The 20,808-nt window shown below is 38.2% G+C and overlaps 1 protein-coding gene across 2 annotated transcripts; it reads left to right on the top strand.

Moving 5' to 3' along the window:
* The first annotated feature begins 3,982 nt into the window (after positions 1-3,982).
* On the top strand, positions 3,983-14,306 carry LOC112165833 (magnesium-chelatase subunit ChlD, chloroplastic). 2 transcript variants are annotated; one of them, XM_024302516.2, is made up of 15 exons: positions 3,983-4,352; positions 5,238-5,416; positions 6,738-6,822; positions 7,698-8,014; positions 8,100-8,223; positions 8,985-9,077; positions 10,324-10,419; positions 11,007-11,144; positions 11,329-11,547; positions 11,900-12,055; positions 12,300-12,407; positions 12,886-13,020; positions 13,381-13,545; positions 13,834-13,954; positions 14,040-14,306. In XM_024302516.2, exons 1-15 carry the CDS (start codon positions 4,098-4,100, stop codon positions 14,123-14,125), a joined length of 2,277 nt encoding a protein of 758 aa, XP_024158284.1. In that variant the 5' UTR covers positions 3,983-4,097; the 3' UTR covers positions 14,126-14,306. The 2 variants fall into 2 exon arrangements, with proteins under 2 accessions (XP_024158284.1, XP_040362402.1); XM_040506468.1 differs by lacking the exons at positions 3,983-4,352; positions 5,238-5,416 and adding an exon at positions 5,427-5,470.
* Positions 14,307-20,808: the final 6,502 nt, after the last annotated feature.

The raw sequence follows: 20,808 nt of genomic DNA, 5'->3' as shown, positions 1-20,808 counted from the left end.
ATCTATATCTATATTATATTATTATTAAGAGAAAAGACTTTATTAGGCAAAACAAAAAAAAATGTACCATAATGACCTTGGATTATTAAAAAACTTTAATACACATAAAACAGATAGGGTTAAAATAGTTAATTTATAAAATAAACAGAAAATATAAAAAAGAAAAAAAAAATGTAAAAGTGGGAAGCAGATAAGTACACCTACATGAAGGGGAAATGATCATTTACCCGATTTTAGGCTAAAAATTGTCCACTTGCTCCACTAACTGTTTTTTAACCCCATTTACCCAAAACACTCTAAGGGATTATTTCCCCTTTACCCAATTAATTTTTTTTTTAAAGACTTTTTTGCCCTCTCCTTCTTTCTCACTTAGAGAGAGAAGTCATCCTCCACCTTGCTGTGCTCCGGTGACCAGTGGCCGGCGCGGTCTCCGGCGAACGGTGATCGGATTCCGGGAACCGATAACCGAAATTCGGCGACCGATGACCGGAATCCGGAATCCGGCTATTATTGCCCCCCAGTAACCATATTATTGCCCCCTAGTAATCATATTATTGCCCTTCAGTGAATTGTATAAACTCCCAAAACCAAAATGAATACACTACAGGCACAATTGATCATATTATTGCCCCCCAGTAATCATATTATTGCCCCCTAGTAACCATATTACTGCCCCCCAATACTCATATTATTGCCTCTCAAAAATCATATTATTGCCCTCCAATAATCATATTATTGCCCTCAAGTGAACCAAAATGAATACACTAAAGACACAATTGATCAATTTATATGTTCAATTGTACACGTTCACTTTTTTTTTCCTTTCCCATTCTCGGAGCTCACAGTATACAAAAAAAAAAAAAGTGATATGGGCACCCAGAAATTGCTCTGGGCACCCACCGAGTGTGAGGTCGGTGCAGGATTGGTCGGATCGTCATCGTCTTCGTCGAGATGGGAAGAGTTGGCGAAACAAGGTTGATAGGACCGGACCACCGACCTCAACCTCAACCACCGTACGTCTTCGTCGCCGTGGGTTCCCCAGTTAAGACCCGACCAAGATCCGGATCGAGAAACAAAGACTAGATGGCCCAGAATCCGCCGGATCGATTGAGTTGTTGGCCCGAATCCGAAGGTGGAGTGCCGGAGCAGCCATGGCAAAGAGAGTGAGAGAGAGTATGGTTCGGGTGACGGCGGCGCTCGGAGGTTGAGGTCGAATCCGGATGCAGTGCTCCTATCTTCTCTGATGGCGGTGGAGACTTGATGGAGGTGGTGGCTCGAAGCTGCCGGAGCAACCATGGCACAGAGAGATAGAGAGAGAGCGAAGCCGGAGGTGGGGCGCGGCAGAGAGAGAGAGAGTGTGTGAGAGAGAGTCTGAGAGGATAGAGTTTAATAGGGGGCAAAACTGTCACTATAGGTTAGATTGGGTAAATGAGGTCAAAAAACTCTTGGTGGAGTAAGTGGGCAATTTTTAGGCTAAAATTGGGTAAGTGGTCACGAACCAAAAAAAAAAAACCACAAACTTCCACAAAACTATCAACTCCTGTAAAAAAAAACTACCCACTCTCTGTTTTTTAAAAATATCAATTTTCACACACAGTGTGTGAGGGCCCGTCTAGTTATTATTGAGAGAAGAGAGTTTGTAAGCCAAAATATGATTTTTTTTAATCAAAATATCCCTCAAATATTAAAAAAACCTTTGAACTGAAATATTCGAGAAGGACAAAAATGTAAATTCATGAAATAAAATAAAAAGAAAAGAAATTTAACAAAAAAAAAAAAGCAAAAAAAAAAGTGGAGCAGTTTTTTTCTCCATTTTGTAAAATAACTGCTCACGTTGTTATCTACTCATAGAGTGCGTTTGACATGTATATTGAGATAAATACATGTATATTAGATAGCCATTGTGGTGACCCAAATTGAAAAGCACGAAACAAAATACGTTTCTTGATTGTTCTAAAGGTATAAAGTTCAGGGTTGATTGGCTGGTTGGAAAGGTAAATTGTTAAATATTGCGGGAAGAACAACTCTAATTAATTATGTTATCTCCACCATGCCTGTTTATGCTATGCAGACTGTTAAGATTCCCGCTTCTGTTTGTGACACTATTGAGAAAATGAGTAGAGATTTTCTTTGGGGAGATAATGATGGCAGTAGGAAGGTTCACCTTGCTAATTGGGATTTAGTTTGTAAACCAAGGAGGTTCGGTGGATTGGGGATTAAGAATATTAGACACATGAACCAAGCTATGCTTGCTAAGGTGGGATGGAGGATGTTTCAAAATGATGAAGGATTATGGAGCATGGTTTTACATCAGAAATATGTGAAAGATATTCCTCTGTTGCACTCTGAAAATGGTTATTCTTCTTGAATTTCTAGTACTCGGAGGAGTATAGTTCATGGAATCAGATTATTAAAGGAAGGTTTAGTTTGGAGAATTGGTGATGGATGTTCAGCCAATTTCTGGAATGACAAGTGGGTTACTGATGGACCACTTCTACGACATACTCTGAGTCGGGCTACTGTCAATGATTGTCTCAGAGTCAAAGATTGTTGGAATGATGGTGAGTGGGATATAAATTTCCTTAAACTTCACTTCTGTGATGATATTGTCAATAGAATTGTTAGAATTCCTCCAGGTTTTCACGGTTGTGGTCCAGACAAAATGATTTGAAGAGGAACAAGTAATGGCCATTTTACTGTTAAATTAGCTTACCTCTGTTTGGTTAAGGAAGAAAATATCATGGATTTTCCCTGGTTTTTTCTCTGGAAGTTACCAATACCCCCTAAATTGAAATATTTCTTTTGGTTGGTCTGCCATGGTAAACTCCTCACCAATGTTGAAAGAGTTAAACGAAGAATTACTACTAATTGTTATTGCCCTGTTTGCCATGACCAACCTGAGACAATTTTACATTTGCTTACAGATTGCCCTGTTGCCCAGATGATTTGGAATAGTGTTATATGCTTGGATTCTATTTCCTGGACTATGCAGCTTGATTGGTATGGGTGGTTCTTTGCTAATTCTCAATGTAGGAAAATCTATTATGGTAATCTCCAATGGTGTTCAATATTTGTGTATACATGTTGGCACATATGGAAGTAGAGGAATAAATGGTGTTCGATGAGGGGTTTCACTATCCTTTTAATCCTGGGAAAGTTGTTATTGATTCTGCCAGGAATGGAAATCTGCTAATACTTTCAAGCCGCAACAGTCCAGTAAAACTTATGTTAGTTTGTTGTGGAAGAAACCTCCGGAGCATTACTTTAAATTAAATGTTGATGGGGCTAGAAATCTTAATGGGAGAATTGGTGCTGGTGGTGTCTTGAGAGATTTCACTGGTGCTTGGATTTCTGGGTTTTATGCTAACCTTGGTTGCGATTCTTTCATTCAAGCGGAAGCTTGGGGATTACTTTTGGGACTACAAATGACTCTCTCTCACCATTGCCGTCATCTTCTAGTGGAAAGTGATTCTCATGTGTTAGTTTCCCTAGTTCAGCAAAGTGTGGATGATTTGCACCCCTTAAAAACTATTATTGATTGTTGCCAAGCTCTCCCAAGACAATTACACAATTATGATCTTAAGCATGTCTATCGTGAAGTAAATCAGGTTGCTGACATTCTCTCCAAAGCTGGTTTGGATGCAGAGATTGGAGCTCAATTCATGGAGCAATCCCCTCCACAAGTTATTCCTAGCTTGCTTGATAACTTGTGTGAAAGTCCTAGAATTAGGATTATAAATTCTGAGATGTAATTTGTTCTTTACTTTTGTTGGGCCTTTTGGTCTCCATATATCCAAAAAAAAAAAAAGTTATACTAACTGAACTGAAGAAGCGGTAAAATGTCCGTCCTTGTTGTCCTCCATCAGTCCATTGCTCAATCTGGATATTTAACATGATGGTAAAAGTAAAACAGCGGAGGCGCGCGCCTTGTGTCCCCCACCCCCGTATAAATATATATATATAAAAAAAAATTAAAAGAAAAAGGCGAGTGTGAGTGTGAGTCCAAATATCCAGATATCCGGAGCAGATTATGTAAAGCGATAAGAGGAAGAGGAAGAGGAAGAGGAAGAGGAAGTTGCTCAGCAGCTTCAAATCAAATGGCTTTCTCACACACGTCGTCGTCGCCATGCACATCATTTCTCTCGCACCTCCAGTCTTCGTCTTCGCTGCTCAAATTACAGCACCCCCTCCTCCTCCTCTCCCAACGCCGCGCTCGCATTCGAATTCGAATTCGCGTCACGGCTTCTGCAGCAGCTGCCGTTGTTGAGTCTTCTTCAAACGGCGCCGTAGCGGCGAAACAGGACAGTTCCTACGGAAGACAGTTCTTTCCCTTGGCTGCCGTTGTTGGCCAAGTAAACTCCCCCCTCTCTCTCTCTCTCTTCAATCTTCATTCATCATCAATGCTGCTGCTGCTGCTGCCAATTCTCTCCTTTTTCAATTCCTCTCTCTGATTTTTTGCTTGGATGTCAAGTTGCTCATATGCTCACTATTGCCATTTCTTTTTTGTATAACTTGCTTGAGAAAATAAATTGTTTTCTTTAGCCTTGGGGTATATATGTGTCCGGTTTCAAACTCAATGTGTTGTTGGCTTTCGTTCATACTTACTTGGTAGCACAATGCAAAGATCACCATATGTCAAGTAGTTCACAACAGAAGACTAGGTCTCCAATGTTGAGAGTCTTTATGTGCAGGAGAAGCGCGACAGTGTTGATCATATTATGAGAGGAATCAAGGGAGTAGGCCTAGATTCTAAGTAGTTGCAGGATGTTGTTTATAGGGCTGGTCCGGATGGACAACATAGACGGATTTTTGAGGATTACAGAAAGCCAGAGATAGCGGAGCTGTGGGATAAACTGATAGTCTGGCTGTCTCTTTGGTCTTCTTTTTCAAGCATAATTGTTACATCTAATGGAGGTGCACTGCCTCTGGCTCCAAAGATTCACAGGATTTTTTTAATTTTTTTTTTGGTTGTGTGCCCAGAGTTGAGAGGATAAGGCTAGTTAGAATCTTTCTTAATGTATGCCATTCCCTGCATTCACAAATATTATTCTAGATTAGGGATGTTTGTCCTATAAATTTTTAATCTAGGTTATGGGCTGCTGTCCTTAAAATTTTTGTATTTGCTTTGTATGCCAAGTTAGCTGGCTGGATACATATTTATATGTTACCACGTACTGTTGGGTAATTAGTAAAATTGTCATCTATGAACATTTAACGAATATTTAATGTTATTTCAGGATGCTATTAAAACTGCTCTGTTGCTTGGGGCTATAGACCGTGAAATTGGAGGAATTGCTATCTCCGGAAGGAGGGGAACAGCCAAAACAGTAATGGCCCGTGGTTTGCATGCAATTTTACCACCCATTGAAGTAGTCGTTGGTTCAATAGCAAATGCTGATCCAGCCTGTCCCGAAGAGTAAGGACACTGATTGCTTGCAGGTTAATTTTCAATCAGCATGGATAGAGTGGGGTAATTATGGATTTAAACTCTGTATTGATTAATCAACTTAAGCTAAAGTGAAAATGAACTTCAGCTAGTGCTAGTAGGAATCTTTTTTATTTTTTATGGAAAATTTGGAAAGTACTACTCAATTGACATAAGTTGAGCCAGAGGCATGTGGAAGAAACACATTTGGGAATTTGCATCTAAATTTTGACACAGCATGTTATTTATCTTTACAATTTATTTTTCCCACCTGCATGTTTAGGGCATCATCTGTGAATTTACTTTAGAATATTTTACCTTTAATTGCTTGTTTTTCTTAAAAATAGACCCAAATGATAAATGGAAGGCCACTTCATGATCAAGTGAAAAATAGCAGAAACATGTTTTGGTTTTGAAATGACAACTTTTCTTGTTTTATCCATTGTTACTTTCCTTTCTCTATGAAAACTGCATTGCCAGGCCTGTCATAAGTGGTTTAAGGATCACATTTCTTTTTTAGTGTTTGAAAGGCATATTACTTACTACTGATAATAACACCAGGATTCAATAAACAATTGCTGATAAACTAGATTTTATTTCCTGTCCAAAACACATGTGGGGTGAGTCTGTGAATGAAGAAAATTTATATGTAATTGCTTATTTGGTCTGTCAACAAGCTCTTTGGAAAATTAAATTGGTTGATGAAAATTTTTCTGTGAATATTTGGAAACAGATTGAATACTTTTTAAGTAATTATGTACTTGCTAACGATGGGAATGAAGATGGTAGGTGGCTGGCTTTCTTGGGATTGCTCATGTGGTCGTCTGGGACCCTATATACCTGCTTAGCTAATTGTTAGGGTTTCCTGCCTCTGAAAATGTAGGATTTGGCAGAAGGTCCGAGTTTTGAGCCCATGGAATTCAAAGTGGGTTTGGGGAATTCGTTGATATTTAAAAAAAAAAAAAAAAAAAAAAAAAAAAAACACTGGTTAGCATGTCAATCCGGTGCATCCGATTCTTGTCTTGATGCGATTATAATCACCCATAGATCCTTATTTTCGGTAATGAAAGTATTTCAGTTAAAACAATGTGCAATTGTGAAGGTAGTGATTGTTCATTTGAAGCTTAAATATATGCTTCTTAGCATTTAATATCCTAGAAAACTAAAACAAGAAGTCTTGATATTTGATTGTTAGCATTTAATATCCTAGAAATCTCATACAAGAAGTTTTTATCAAAGCCTGTTTCACTTTTTGAGATGATCTTGCATTCTCTTCTAAAGATAATAAATGGTTTGGTTGTAATTCCTAAAGGTGGGAAGATGTTTTACCTGAACGCATGGAATTTGATTCTGCTGGTAATGTCAAGACTCAGATTGTTAGGTCTCCTTTTGTTCAGGTACTTGTTATTGAAGAAACTTTCACATTTTATTTTTTTGAGAAGAAACAGCTTTTTATTAAAAAAGCAAAAATCGAGATACAGGGAGGCGGACAAGGAGTCCGCTTTAATGATCTAAAGAGGGCAGCTAGGGCTATAGGCCTAGCATCTCGTCTAATAATACTAATCAAGGCTTAGGGGCTTATACTACAGCTGCTTGCCAGTTAAGAATAATGGAAGAAAGATTATAATCCTTGAATTCCTTAGAAATAGAAACCCATAAGGATGCCCAAAACTTGACTCTCTCCCACAGGTCTTCCTTCTCCACCCCTCCATAGTTTTCAAATAATCTTTTATTTCTTTCCATCCAGACCACCCAAACTACAGCTAGCATCCCACAACCCCAAAGGGTTCTGGCCTTTTTACCTTTACCAAATGCTATGGGGTTTTCCCTTAACAAGTCATTTCTCTGTAATGGAGTTGTCCAGTCCACTCTTGCTTCCCAAAATAATTTTTTCCATAAGAAATTAGCCACTTCACAGTGCACGAAGACATGATCAGCACTTTCCCCTTGAGTTTTGCATAAAATGCACCAGTGAGGAGAAAAACAACTTCCTGGTCTTCTCCTTTGAAGAACATCACATGTATTTGTCTTCCCCAGTACCACAAGCCATCCCAAAATCTTCACCTTAGTAGGGACCTTGACCTTCCAAATAAACTTTGCAGGAGGAAAAATTGGATCTGATCCACCACTAATTAAGAAGCTATGGAAAGATTTGCAAGAGAATTTCCCATTAGGCTCAAGCTTCCACCTCCTTTCATCTGGTTTGGACTAAGAAACTTTCACATTTTATAGTAATATACATTTATGTAACAGCCTATATTCATGTTGTTAGATTCCACTTGGAGTCACAGAGGACAGACTCATTGGATCTGTTGATGTTGAGGAGTCCGTGAGAACAGGAACCACTGTTTTCCAACCTGGCCTTCTTGCTGAAGCTCATAGAGGTGTATTATATGTTGATGAAATTAATCTTTTGGATGAGGGGATCAGTAATTTGCTTCTCAACGTATTAACTGAAGGAGTTAATATTGTTGAGAGAGAGGGAATGAGCTTTAGACACCCATGCAAGCCACTCTTGATTGCTACGTATAATCCAGAAGAGGGTGCTGTGCGTGAACACTTACTAGACCGTATTGCAATCAACTTGAGGTATAGATCTTGCAGTCACCTTATAGAAAAAGTTGTTTATTAGTTAGCAACCTTCTCATTCTACTAACGGTGCACTTCTTTGCAGTGCAGATCTTCCGATGAGTTTTGATGATCGCGTTGCAGCTGTGGGCATTGCGACAAAATTTCAGGAATATAGTACTGAAGTCTTTAAAATGGTTCAAGAAGAAACAGAATTTGCAAAAACTCAGGTACTCAGACGTGAAATAATTTACTTCTTTGTTTGCATTCTAGATACATATTAGCAAAATGGAGGGGCTGGTAAAAAAGTGTAACTGCAGTTATGCCTGATAAGTGGATAAGTTCAGTGTCACATCTGTAATACTTTTCTACATCCCACTATGATTTTTGGTACATAATCTTGGTCTTTTAAGAAACATGTCCATGAATGGATGTAGTGGAGATGAGAGAGGAAGTCATGTAGATGATTGGCAACAGGAGGAATGATAAAATGCAGCCCCGAACAGTTGGATAGAGATTGTTTGAGTTATGAAGGAGGGGCTTAAGATGGTGGTAGAGCACAAAAATTAATGTATAATATTATTATACTGTTCTGTACAACATATACAGTAAAAGGAGAAACACCAATTTTGATTAGCATCGTCATTTTCTTTATAGGTTTGTTACTTTATTTAAAGCATTCACTGTTTCCCTCTGGAAATTAATGTATCTCCATTATTTTGATAAAGCAGCAGTAGTACCAAGTTTGCTTAAAAATAGAGTTGGACTTTTTATGAGTTTGCATACAGAAATGCTCAAATATGACAAAAGGAGTCAAGAGACTTTGTTTGAGGAACTAATACCAATTTACTCTTAAAATATGTTGATAAGATGATTGATATAGTCAGATACAGTGCATGTATGCCCATAAATTAACGTAGTGTATTGTTACAGTGTTGTGGTTGTAAGATAAAAGTCTTCTGATTTCAATCTGTATATTTACATGTTTCAGATCATTTTGGCAAGAGAGTATCTAAAGGACGTTGTTATAAGCAGAGAACAACTCAAGTATCTGGTTTTGGAAGCCCTGCGAGGTGGTTGCCAGGTTCATACTGTGAAACTCGTCATTTAATTGGGATTGATTTTGTATTAGTTTTGTTTTTAATATCAGGTAATGCCCATACATATGTTCCCATGCCTTGTCACCTAGTTTGAGCTCCAAACTTAGTTGAAGATTCATAGTGATGCTAAAGCTCTTTCCTCCCTTATTGCTACAATTTAATCTACCAATCTGTTAGAAGATTTACCTAATCCTCTCCTGTGCTCTTCTCCCATCAGATTTTTTATAAGATAGATTTTTCTTGAAAATTTTAATTCTATATTACCCATTGTTGTTGCATATCCCAACTTTTATTATTCAGTATCCTGTCTTCAGGAGAGTGCAATCCAAAAGAGATATAGTTTTTCTTATGCATAGGGGGCTATGCCATGGTTTGGGTATTCAATGTTAGATGTCAGTGAAAGAGCAATGTGGGAATTTGTACAAGTTACTGCCTTAGTGGAGTTTGCTATTTTTCATGTTTAATAGTGGGTTCAATTTCATACACACTTTGGCCACCCATTAAGAAAAGGGCCTTTCTCTCAAAACTTGGTATGCCAGTTTGGAGCCATTTTTGTTTTCCCGATTATGTCCTTGTGAGTGTCATATTTTTGCCCTTATTTGACATGTTAGAACACTCAGTACATGGAGAGTGTGAGCTTCAAAGCTGGTAATCATTGGGTCAGATGATAAAAATTCAGAACACTATGGCAATGTGGGACATCTGTTACAAATTTACAATCGAGAGTAAATGTTAAAAAGTTGTGATTTTGCAGCTTACAAACTAGTCTAAATTATGGAAAACTGGATCCATTATTCAGTATTGGCCAAACACAGTCTAATTAAAACATGTGTGGGAGTAAATCATAACTAATGCTTTTTCTTACAGCATAAGAAATATTATGTAAATAAAATTTTAATTTCCCAGACTTATGTTGCCCACAAGTGACCTGGTGGTTGTGGGTTTTGGTTGCAGAAATGTCTTCTTGAATAGCTGTAGAACTACAAATCTTGCCATCCTTAGACCCTGTGTTGGCAAGTGCCTTGTGGGTTTTCCTTTTTCATTTTACCTGTTCTAGCTCAGTTTGTCTTCTTATTGATTGACTAATGATAAATACTTTTGGTATACTTTAGTGGATCAAGTCTTACCATTTTATCGTTTTCTTATGCATCTAGTTATAACTTGTACTTGTTTGCCGTAACTGGACCAGAAACTAACTGCTAAATTGTTAATGTGATATGTGACTATCAGGGACATAGAGCTGAGCTATATGCTTCCCGTGTTGCAAAATGCTTAGCTGCTCTAGATGGACGAGAAAAAGTTTATGCTGATGACCTGAAAAAAGCTGTTAAGTATACTTCTGCTAGATTATCCACATTCTCTTTCCCCATATAGTCAGTTATACTAGTACTTTTTTGCATGTTATGAAATACTTATTATTTAAACATATTGGCTACACGATTATTTAAGTTGCGGTGGAGATGAGAAGCATAAAAGTATTAACCATAATAAAAGTTGAGAACTAATCCACAAGTCTTCTTTGAACCTTTTGGTTTTCACAGAAATCAGCAGAAAACTTAAGTTTTGTGATCCTTTTCAGAACAATAATAAATGAATGAATGAAACTGTAGCAGCCCTTTAAATAAGCCAAAAATCCTTTTAGTATGGATCCTTATCTCTTATTAACGCTTTGCATATATTGGAATGACTTTAAAATTGAGCCCTTTGCACTTTTCAGTTGAATTCTGATGTAAGATTGGAGTCTTCCATTTTTATCAAGAATTATTTAGTTGCTCCCCAAAATAACTCCATATGTTCAGCATATATGATGAATTTGCAAAACGGAATTACTTTTTCACTAATCACCTTTTTAGTTTTATCATCAATCATTATCTGCATCATTACTATTTGTTCTGATATATTACCTACTTCAGGTAGAACTGGTCATACTTCCTCGCTCAATCATTAATGAGAACCCACCAGAACAGCAAAATCAACCGCCTCCACCTCCACCACCTCCTCAAAATCAAGAATCTGGGGAAGAGCAAAATGAGGAGCAAGAAGAAAAAGAGGTTTGTTCACATTGATTAAAATTTAAACTTCGAGTACACATAATTGCAGAGGGCGTCCTTCTTTTTAGGTGATTGATTGAATAATAGTTGTGGTGTTCCTCAATTTAATTGTTCTTTTGCTAAAAAAAGATTTAACAGGGAACAGAGGTTTTAACATTATGCATGATATGTGATATGTAACCAGGATGACAATGATGAAGAGAAGGAAGAGAATGAAGATAATGAACAAGAGCAGGAACAGCTACCTGAAGAGTTTGTCTTTGATGCAGAAGGGGGTTTGGTGGATGAGAAGCTTCTTTTTTTTGCACAACAAGCGCAGAGACGCAAAGGGAAGGCTGGGAGAGCAAAGAATGTTATCTTTTCAGAGGATAGAGGTCGATACATTAAGCCAATGCTTCCAAAGGTTGCACCCTCACCATTTACCATTCCCTTCCACTTTCTTGATGAGAATATAAATAACTTCTGCTCTTTGATTTTCCATAAACACTCACAAGACTCATAACCTTTTTAACCTTGCTTTCATTGGTTCTTCTACTGACTTGATCAGAGTCATATGAATAACATTGGCTGCGAAATTTGTTTCCCTGATGGAAACTTATATATCAGTTATTTGGTTTTCACTCACCATCTACATTAGTGTAAAAACTAGTGGGTGACTCTGCCTTTCCCTTTCTAGAGGGACATGCAACTTTACTTGCTTTGAATAACTTGCTTGATCATGTTTGTCTTTTCTAATCAAGCTTTATCTTTAACAGGGACCTGTAAAGAGATTAGCTGTTGATGCAACTCTTAGAGTTGCTGCACCATATCAAAAATTGCGTAGGGAGAAGAACACTCAAGTCGGTAGGAAAGTTTTTGTTGAAAAAACTGACATGAGAGCAAAGAGAATGGCACGGAAAGCAGGAGCACTGGTATTGACACAAAGATTTTTTTTCTACTCATTGTTCTTTTTATTGCAGTCATCTTGCCCTTTTAATATATGCATATATTTAGATATGCAGATGTGTGTGTGTATGCGTCTGTTTTGGCATTGGTTGCCATACTTAGTCAGACCAAACTAATTGCTTCTTTTTGACGACATCTTAGATTATTTAAGTGTGGTTGATCTAAATGTTCCTTATATAATAGAGGGAAGTTACTCAATTTGCATGGCAGGTTATATTTGTTGTTGATGCAAGTGGAAGCATGGCACTGAACCGAATGCAGAATGCAAAAGGTGCAGCGCTCAAGTTACTAGCTGAAAGTTATACGAGCAGAGATCAGGTGACATAAACTTACATTACTTTAGAAGATGTGACTACCATGACTCTTGTCCGAACAATTTTTCTTCTGATTATTTCTCATGAGAAAAGAAAGAAAGAAAAAATGAAATGTATTGCGTTGAATTGGGGCTTCATTATCTAGTCAATATCCTGCCAAAAAAAAAAAAAAACCTGAAATGCTGCGAATACCATGCACATGCACTAGATGGTTTAAAATATTTTGACATGCACATGAGCAACTCAGATTTTGTTTCTCAGCAGTCAGCATCCATGTTCTGTGAATATGGAGTATTTACTTCAGAAAAAAAAAAAAGTATAATTCTATGTAAAATCATATTCTTCCCCAAATTTCTGCAAGAGTTGGAATGTGTGTCCTTTAGATCAGCAATCCATCAAACTAACATCATAAAATAATTGTTGCTATTGATGCTTTCCTGGTAATTATCTTTGTAATAGTGTCAACTGGTATTTCTGAATAGGTTTCTATTATTCCTTTCCGTGGAGATTCTGCTGAAGTTCTTCTGCCTCCTTCTAGATCCATTGCAATGGCAAGAAATCGTCTTGAGAGACTTCCCTGTGGTGGAGGTTCTCCCCTTGCTCATGGTCTGACCACGGTATGTAGATCCATTTACACACACCAAAGGAAAAAAAAAAAAAGGGTGTGAGATTGAAAAAAAAAGGGTGTGAGATTGTCAATAGGTCATATCTTCATTAGATACTTCTAATGACTTCCCGTACTGGCTGGCTGCTAACCAAGTTTTTTCAAAGTATAATAGAATGACCTTCTGATGTTAATTTAAGCATCCAGCTTTTCCCTCTGCAATTTATGCAAGATATTCTTATGCATGTACTCTTGGTTATTTTAATTTTGTTAGTAATATACGCATCGTGATTTGTAGTACCAAGTATCTCCTTGTGTATAATCACAGCTATGTTTTCTTTTGACTGACCATTTCTCAAATCAAACTGCTTAGGCTGTAAGGGTTGGGCTAAATGCAGAGAAGAGTGGTGATGTTGGACGTATAATGATTGTTGCAATAACTGATGGTAGAGCCAATATATCACTAAAAAGGTCCAATGACCCTGAAGCTGCTGCTGCTGCTACTGATGTCCCAAAACCTTCGGCAAAGGAGTTGAAGGTAAAGTTTGCACCAGATGTTTTAATAATAGCAATTATGAACCTCCCAACATGTGGTCTAATTAACTGAGGTTTTAAGCCAAACCTCAGTACATATTAGAATTGGCCCCATGTTAATATAATATCCAAGAGGAAATAGGTTTCTTAATATCAGATCTCATGCAAGACCCATATTTTTTTTCCACGGAAACAGTATGCTCTATGTGGTTTTGCATTTTTGCACTCAACTTTGAACTTTCCTTATTCGTACTTGCTTGTGGCAATTCTTACTGCTTGCTTCTTACTGAAGGATGAGATTCTTGAGGTTGCTGGTAAAATATACAAAGCAGGGATGTCTCTTCTTGTCATCGACACTGAAAATAAATTTGTTTCAACTGGTTTTGCCAAGGAGATTGCAAGAGTTGCTCAAGGTTTATTTTCCAACTTATATCAACCATTCACCGTTCATCGTGTTTGAAGACCTGCTCATAACCTTATCATTTATTTGCTTTTCAGGAAAATACTATTACTTGCCAAATGCCTCAGATGCTGTAATCTCAGCTGCCACAAAGGACGCTTTGTCAACATTGAAAAACACATGAAGCATTAGATACTGTGGTCTCCTGTTGTTCCAAGTATCGACCATTAGAGCAGCTTAGTTTCCTGTCAACATTATTTCTTAATTTTAGTGTTACCACTTTACATGTATATTTTGAGAAATTCTTATTGTTACTTTCACCCAAAAAGAAAGTAAAAAAAAAGAAAAAGAAAAAGCTTTATTAATGAGAACTAATTGTTACAAAGGATCTCATCGAGTGCAGGAGGGACAATCCCACTCCAAGACACTTGCGACCCTGAAACAAGGGCGCTATGAGCTAACTTGTGAACAATCTTATTAGATTCTCTGTAAACATGGCAAAAGAATGATCCAACCATAGAAGTCAATGCCAAAGAAATGTCGTCTATAATCCTCCCAATCTCAGAAGTATCCTCACCATATGCCTGAACCAACTGTAGACAATCAGACTGAACAGTAATAGGAGTTAGATGAAACTGTAAAGCAATCTTGCAAGCCAAACGACCAGCCAACGCCTCCATCATATATGGAGAAGTCACATCATCACACCTGCAGCAAGCCCCAGCCACTGTATCACCCAAAGAGTCCCTGAAACTGCTCCAAGTCCTACACGGCGCAAATGCATATTATACGCCCCATCAACATTAGCTTTTAGCCAACCAGCTGGAGGAGGACACCAAGGTTTAACCTGCCTACCCAAGATAATCTTATTTTTTTTGCATTAACTGCCTTGAAAGTATGGAACTGAACCTGAGCAACAGAATGGAATTTACCAGACCAAACCCTTTGGTTTCTCTCCTTCCGAACTCCCCAAATAAGCATCAACAATAGATCAAAATCCTCATTCGACAAACAAGAGAAACATAAGCTTAACCAATCAAGCATAGAACTCATTGGTGTTGCCAAAACAGACTGCAAGGAAGGGAACAAATTGAACAGATCCTTCAAGAAGTCATATTCTTAAATGGGTGCTTGACCCAAAACACCAAAATTAACCAAAACTATCCCAGTACTTACCCAGTAATAGACTTTTATTCTCACTAACCCAATTTAAAGAGAAATGATAGCTTTGCCCATAACTTAATTAAGAAATTGCATCATGCCACACTCTCTTCTCTCTTCTCCCTCCGATCTCTCTCTCTCATCTCTCCTCCCTCTCTCTCTCCTCTCTCATCTCGCCGGAGCCCATCACCGTCTCCGTTTCTGTCTCAAGCTCAATCTCCAAAACCGAAATAGGGATGGCAAAAATTCCCATCGGGTAGGGTACCCATAGGGTATTCGACCCTAACGGGGAGAAATTCGGGGGAATCGGGTAACGGGGATGAGGATCCCCAATATTCAAATTCTGAAATCGGATACGGGGCGGGGATAGTATTTTGATCCCATCCCCATACCCACCCAATAAGAATTATCTGAAATACATATATATATATATTTGATAATATTTATAAATAAATATTTATGTAAACTTCATCTTTTTGTCAATATTTAAATTCTATTAATAAATATGTTGAAAAAAAGGAAGATTCTTTTAATAAAATATCTTTATCAACGTGTTAATTTTCCTTGATTGAAAGTTTGAAACAAGAAATTTATTTTATTTTGATGTTTGATTTTAACTTCATATTTTACAATCCATAATTATTTATATAAATTTTTATATAATATATAAGTAATATTGTTAACGGGGATTTGGGCGAGTACGGGGACCTAATCCCCAATGGGGACTGGGACGGGGAATCCCAAGTATCTTATTACAGGGATTGGGGAGGGTACAGGGATGGAGAATGAAGTCGGGTATGGGGATGATAATTTAATCCCCTTACCCTACCCTCCCCACTGCCATCCCTAAACCGAAACGATCACCTCCTCCACACCCGAACCGGCCGCAAGCCCAGTCAACGTTCCTATTCCGGAGCGGAGGCAAAGCTTTTGATTTCTCTCTCCGATCTCCGATCACGAATCAGAGCGGCGAAAGAGGTGGTGGTGGAAGAGAGGGAAGCGGAGTTGATCAAGAAAGTGAATGCCATTGCTAATAGCGCAGCTCGACGATTTCATTCACAGCCGTGAAAGCCATCAGATTTGTTGACATGGGTGCCCAGAGCATTTTCTGGGTGCCCAAATCAATTTTTTTTTGATAAAATGGGGGCAAAAATCTCAAAAAGAAAAAAGAAAAAAGAAAAAAGAAAAAAGAAAAAAGAAAAAAGAAAAAAGAAATAGTTTTATTGGGGGGTAATAGACGTCTATTGGGGGGCAATAGACGTTTTGAAGTGATGTAATATTTTCATTTTTTTTCTTTAATTAAAGTTTTATTTGTCTAAACTTAGGAATATTAGTTCTCATTCCGGTGATTGAAAGTTCTATTGGGGGAATAGACTATTGGAGCAATAGACATCCCCTATGGTTACTCTCCATGGCAATAGACGTCCCCTAGGGGGCAATAGTCTATTGGGTGACTGGGCTCCGGCGAAGTCCCCTATAGTTTCTCTCTCTTCCACTCTCTCTCTCTCTCTCTCTCTCTCTCTCTCTCTCTAAGTAACAAAGGTGAGGGTAAAATGGTATTAAAAAGAAAATAAAAACAAAACAAAAAATCTTAATGGACTATCAGGAAAGACCTCCTTAGAGTGTTTCGGGTAAGAGGGAATTAAAAAAACTTAATGGGATAAGTGGGAAAAAAATCTCTAAAAATTGGGTAAATGGACAAAAACCCTTCTTAAATCTCACCAAATCCTGTAAAAGCACTGTGCTACTTTTATTAGTTCCCTAAAATTCAGCAACAAGATATTATCGTCAAGAATTCGAGGTCTCTAGTGAAACTTTCTAAGTAGCGTTATTATAAGCACAACCTATTGTGATTTTGATTTATTGTAACTGATTGCCCTGAATTCTTCTTAAAGATGGAGCCTGATTTCAATTTATTAGACTCCATCACGTCAAAACTTCTAAGCACAATATTATTTGTATTAATACTTTGTAAGTGGAAGGTTCTAAGTTCAAATCGTGGACTAGTTATTTGTATTTGTAAATATACATTTCTACTAAAAAAAAAACCTCAAAAAGTTGAATTTTTGCAAGAAGTTCCAATGAATTCTAACATAGAGCCATTATTGAATGAACTTTTTAACACGTGTGCAATGCAAAGCAAAAATTCAGATGGAGCATAGTCTTGGACATGCAAATATTGTGTAGTAATTTTACCAGCTCATATACTTTGCACTATCACTTTTTTGGTGTTCTTGCCGGAAGAAAAAAAATTCAGAGATCCGCCGATGTGAAGTAATGTTTACCTTTCGTGAGGAATATGAGAGCTTTGACGTATGATTCAAAAAGTTTGTGCTCAAAAGGTGGTGAAAGATGAATTAGTGTGCCCTAACGCCAAGATTTTGATATAGAGACCATCTCAATAAATCGACACCAGGAGTATTTACCTTGAAAAAGCCATAATCAAGATAGAAGTGATTACAAAATTCATGAAAGCATTTAATAAGTAGCAGAAGATAAAGAAAAAGCAGAGTTGTTATGGCAACAATATGCATTTTTTCAACCGCGTAATTATATAGTTAATTAACAAATTCTAGAGTTAGCAGAAGTTGTGCAATATTATCTTTTGTTGTTAATCTTTTAGTCTCTATTCGTTTTAACTCGTGGGAATATGTTGCATACTATACTATTGCTAAATTATTATTATTATTATTATTTTAAATTCTAGCTTTGCTAGATTGATATGGACATATTTAAACTTTTTTTTTTTAGGGAAATGAAACGAATTTCATTGACTTAATGGTCATTACAATCATAATTTATGTTCTCCACCACACTTGGAGGAGGTACAAGAAAAAAATTTGATGAAAACAGGGCCAACTTGGCCTGTTGAGCCAGCTTATGCACCATCGAGTTGGCCTGACGCCTTACAAAGTTGAGCTGAGCAGAGGATACAGACTGCAAGAGCTCCCAAAGATCATAAAGTAAGAATCCGAGGTCAAAGTAGTCAAGGGTCTGGTTTGGCACCGCTTGCACCAAGACTTGGCAATCTAACTCCACAACTAGGGGAACAAAGCCATGAGAAATAGCCAACTGTAACCACAAGATCAAAGCTAAGAGTTCAGTGTGCCTAGCTGAACTTGTGACCGCAACTGAGTGTCGAAACCCACTGAGGCAAGTACCTTAATGATCTCTATAGATACCCCATATCCCTGCATTCCCATTCACATTGCAAAAAGCAGCATCCACATTTAACTTCACCATCCCCACCGGAGGTTTTGCCCAACGTACATTCCATGCCTGCATGGGAGCACTGATGGATGAGTGTGCAGATTTATATTTTTCCCACCATCCAAAAGTCAAGGGGACAACTTCTGAAGCCAGTTTGGGACTATCACTCCATACTTTATCATTCCGGTTTCTCCACGTAGCCCAAATCACCATCAACAAGGAAGCAAAGGTAGTAGGAGACTGAGAATAGAAAGTCTGTAACCAATTAGCAACACTTGTAGTAGAGTCGGAGCTAGGGAGATTAGTTAACTGCAAGAAAGACTTAGCATGGATGCAATCACGTAGTGCATGAAGGGGAGATTCAATTTCCTCCTCACAGAATGGGCATTGGGTATCAATATCAATACCATGTTCACTCAGCCTGCTCCGAGTAGGTAGGATATTTGAAGCAGCCTTCCACACACATACTTTGACCTTCCCCGGTACAGGAGCTTTCCAGAGTTGAGTCCAAAGTTTAGAACTAGGATTCGAGGCAGGAGTAGATTCCCCCAAAATTCTACACCTAGCAATATGATAGGCCGATTTCACTGTGAACCTCCCTTTCTTATCCCCACTCCAAATCCAATGATCTTCATGAGGTCTAACACTAAGTGGCAGTGCTAAAATTTTTTGCACAATGGGCATAGGAAATAACTAAGTTAACAGGGCATTATTCCATGTACCTGGGGAGGAGATGAGGTCCGAAACCCATTGTGCACGAGGAGACTGAAATTGCTGCAGTCCTCGCCTAACAACCAAGGATCAGTCCAAATATTGGTGGAGAGCCCATTGCCAATATGATGTCCATCTTTGGACATATTTAATATTTAATATGACTTCTTATTGACATATATGAAAAAATTATAGATAATGAAACCTAGTAGGGCTTTGATAGGGTTGAGAAAGCATTGCCCCTGGGCATGGTGTGGAGACACATCTCCAACCTCAATTGAGTGTTGTTTCGACGTCTTCAATAACATCGCTCAAATTTAGTACAACCTTTGTCGTTTCTTCTCTTTCATGGAGTTCCTCTGCGAGTTCTTTTTGTCTTGGTTGGAGTGTAGTTTCCCGAGTGAATTGGTGAAAGAGAGAGGGTCTGGCCATCCTCGGTGGAAGCCTTACCCTGTGGTGGTTTGTCGAGGCCAAGTCGGTCGCATTCTAAAAGGAGTTGTGAGGCCACGTCGGTCATATATAACATAATTCGTTAGTGAGCCGTGACCTATTGGTTAACTAGCCTAACTAACACTGTGGAGGTCATGAGTTCAAATCTCACTGACATCAAGGGTGGGGAGAGTGGAGTTACATACTTACATTGTCGCCTATGTACCAATTTCGATCGATTGATGTAGTACAACCCAATAATATTGGGTCTTTCTAAATGTATCCAGCAAATTTATATGTAGACCCAACAAATTTATTTGTTTATAAATATTTTTAATTAAACCACCCAATTTCCCAAACTGCCCTTCTTGTACCCAGCAAAGAAACCATAGTGATGGAAACTTCGTCTGTTGTTTTTTGGCGTGTTCGGATTGTAATTTGAGCTCCGATCATGTTTTTGACTGGTTTGCGTTAGTGGTGCGTGATCCTCCTTGTCGGTCGATCTCCGCCATTGATCGACGGTGAGAGATAGGGGAATTGAGCTGAGGGAGTGAAATCGGAGTCATGTTGGATCTTAATCTCAACGTAGTGGGATCGTCATCGAAACAAAACGATGTCTTTGTCGTCGGTTCGGTTCATCGTATGTTTCAGGAAGGCTTCGGCAGCGCGACGCAAATGGACGAGTCCGGGACGTCGAACTTGTCCGTAGTCAATGCCGACGCCTCCAGCACCAACTACGACTCATGCTCCGCACGAGCCACGGTGACGACGTTCAACTTCGATATTTTCAAGGTCAGTGGAGCATAAGGAGAAGAAGAAGAAAACGACGACGTCGTTGTGACGAAGGAGCTGTTTCCGGTGAATAGTTGGCCGGGGAAGGGTGAAGAAGAGCAGGAGAGAGCCCAGGTCTTAGAGTTCTCAGTACAGAGGGGTCACTTTCTATAGAAGAATTGGTAGATGTTTGGTTAGTCAAATTTTCATTTACTCCATTGGTTCTCAACTTCAACTTCAAGGTTGATTTTTCAACAATTGAATGCAAATGCATCTGTCTCTCTTTTAAGTATTTTAATCCCAATTATTTTATTTGGTGGGCTCAGGGATTGGGACAAACAAGGACTTAAAACAAGAATGGTTGCTAAGATATAGTACAGTCAAAACTTCATCTTGAAAGAACCCAGAAACTGCCGAAGAAGATTGGTATGAAGCTGGGAAGTTTTCATCGCCTAGCTGGGTACAAGAAAAGGTTAGTATGGGAATTTAGGTGGTTTAATTAGAAATATTTATAAATAAATAAATTTGCTGAGTCTATATAAAAATTTGTTAGTTACATTTAGAAAGAACCCATAATATTTTGCT

Source organism: Rosa chinensis, chromosome 5, assembly GCF_002994745.2.
Source record: "Rosa chinensis cultivar Old Blush chromosome 5, RchiOBHm-V2, whole genome shotgun sequence".
In the NCBI taxonomy this organism is placed as follows: domain Eukaryota; kingdom Viridiplantae; phylum Streptophyta; class Magnoliopsida; order Rosales; family Rosaceae; genus Rosa; species Rosa chinensis.
This window is presented reverse-complemented; position numbering and strand designations above follow the sequence as displayed.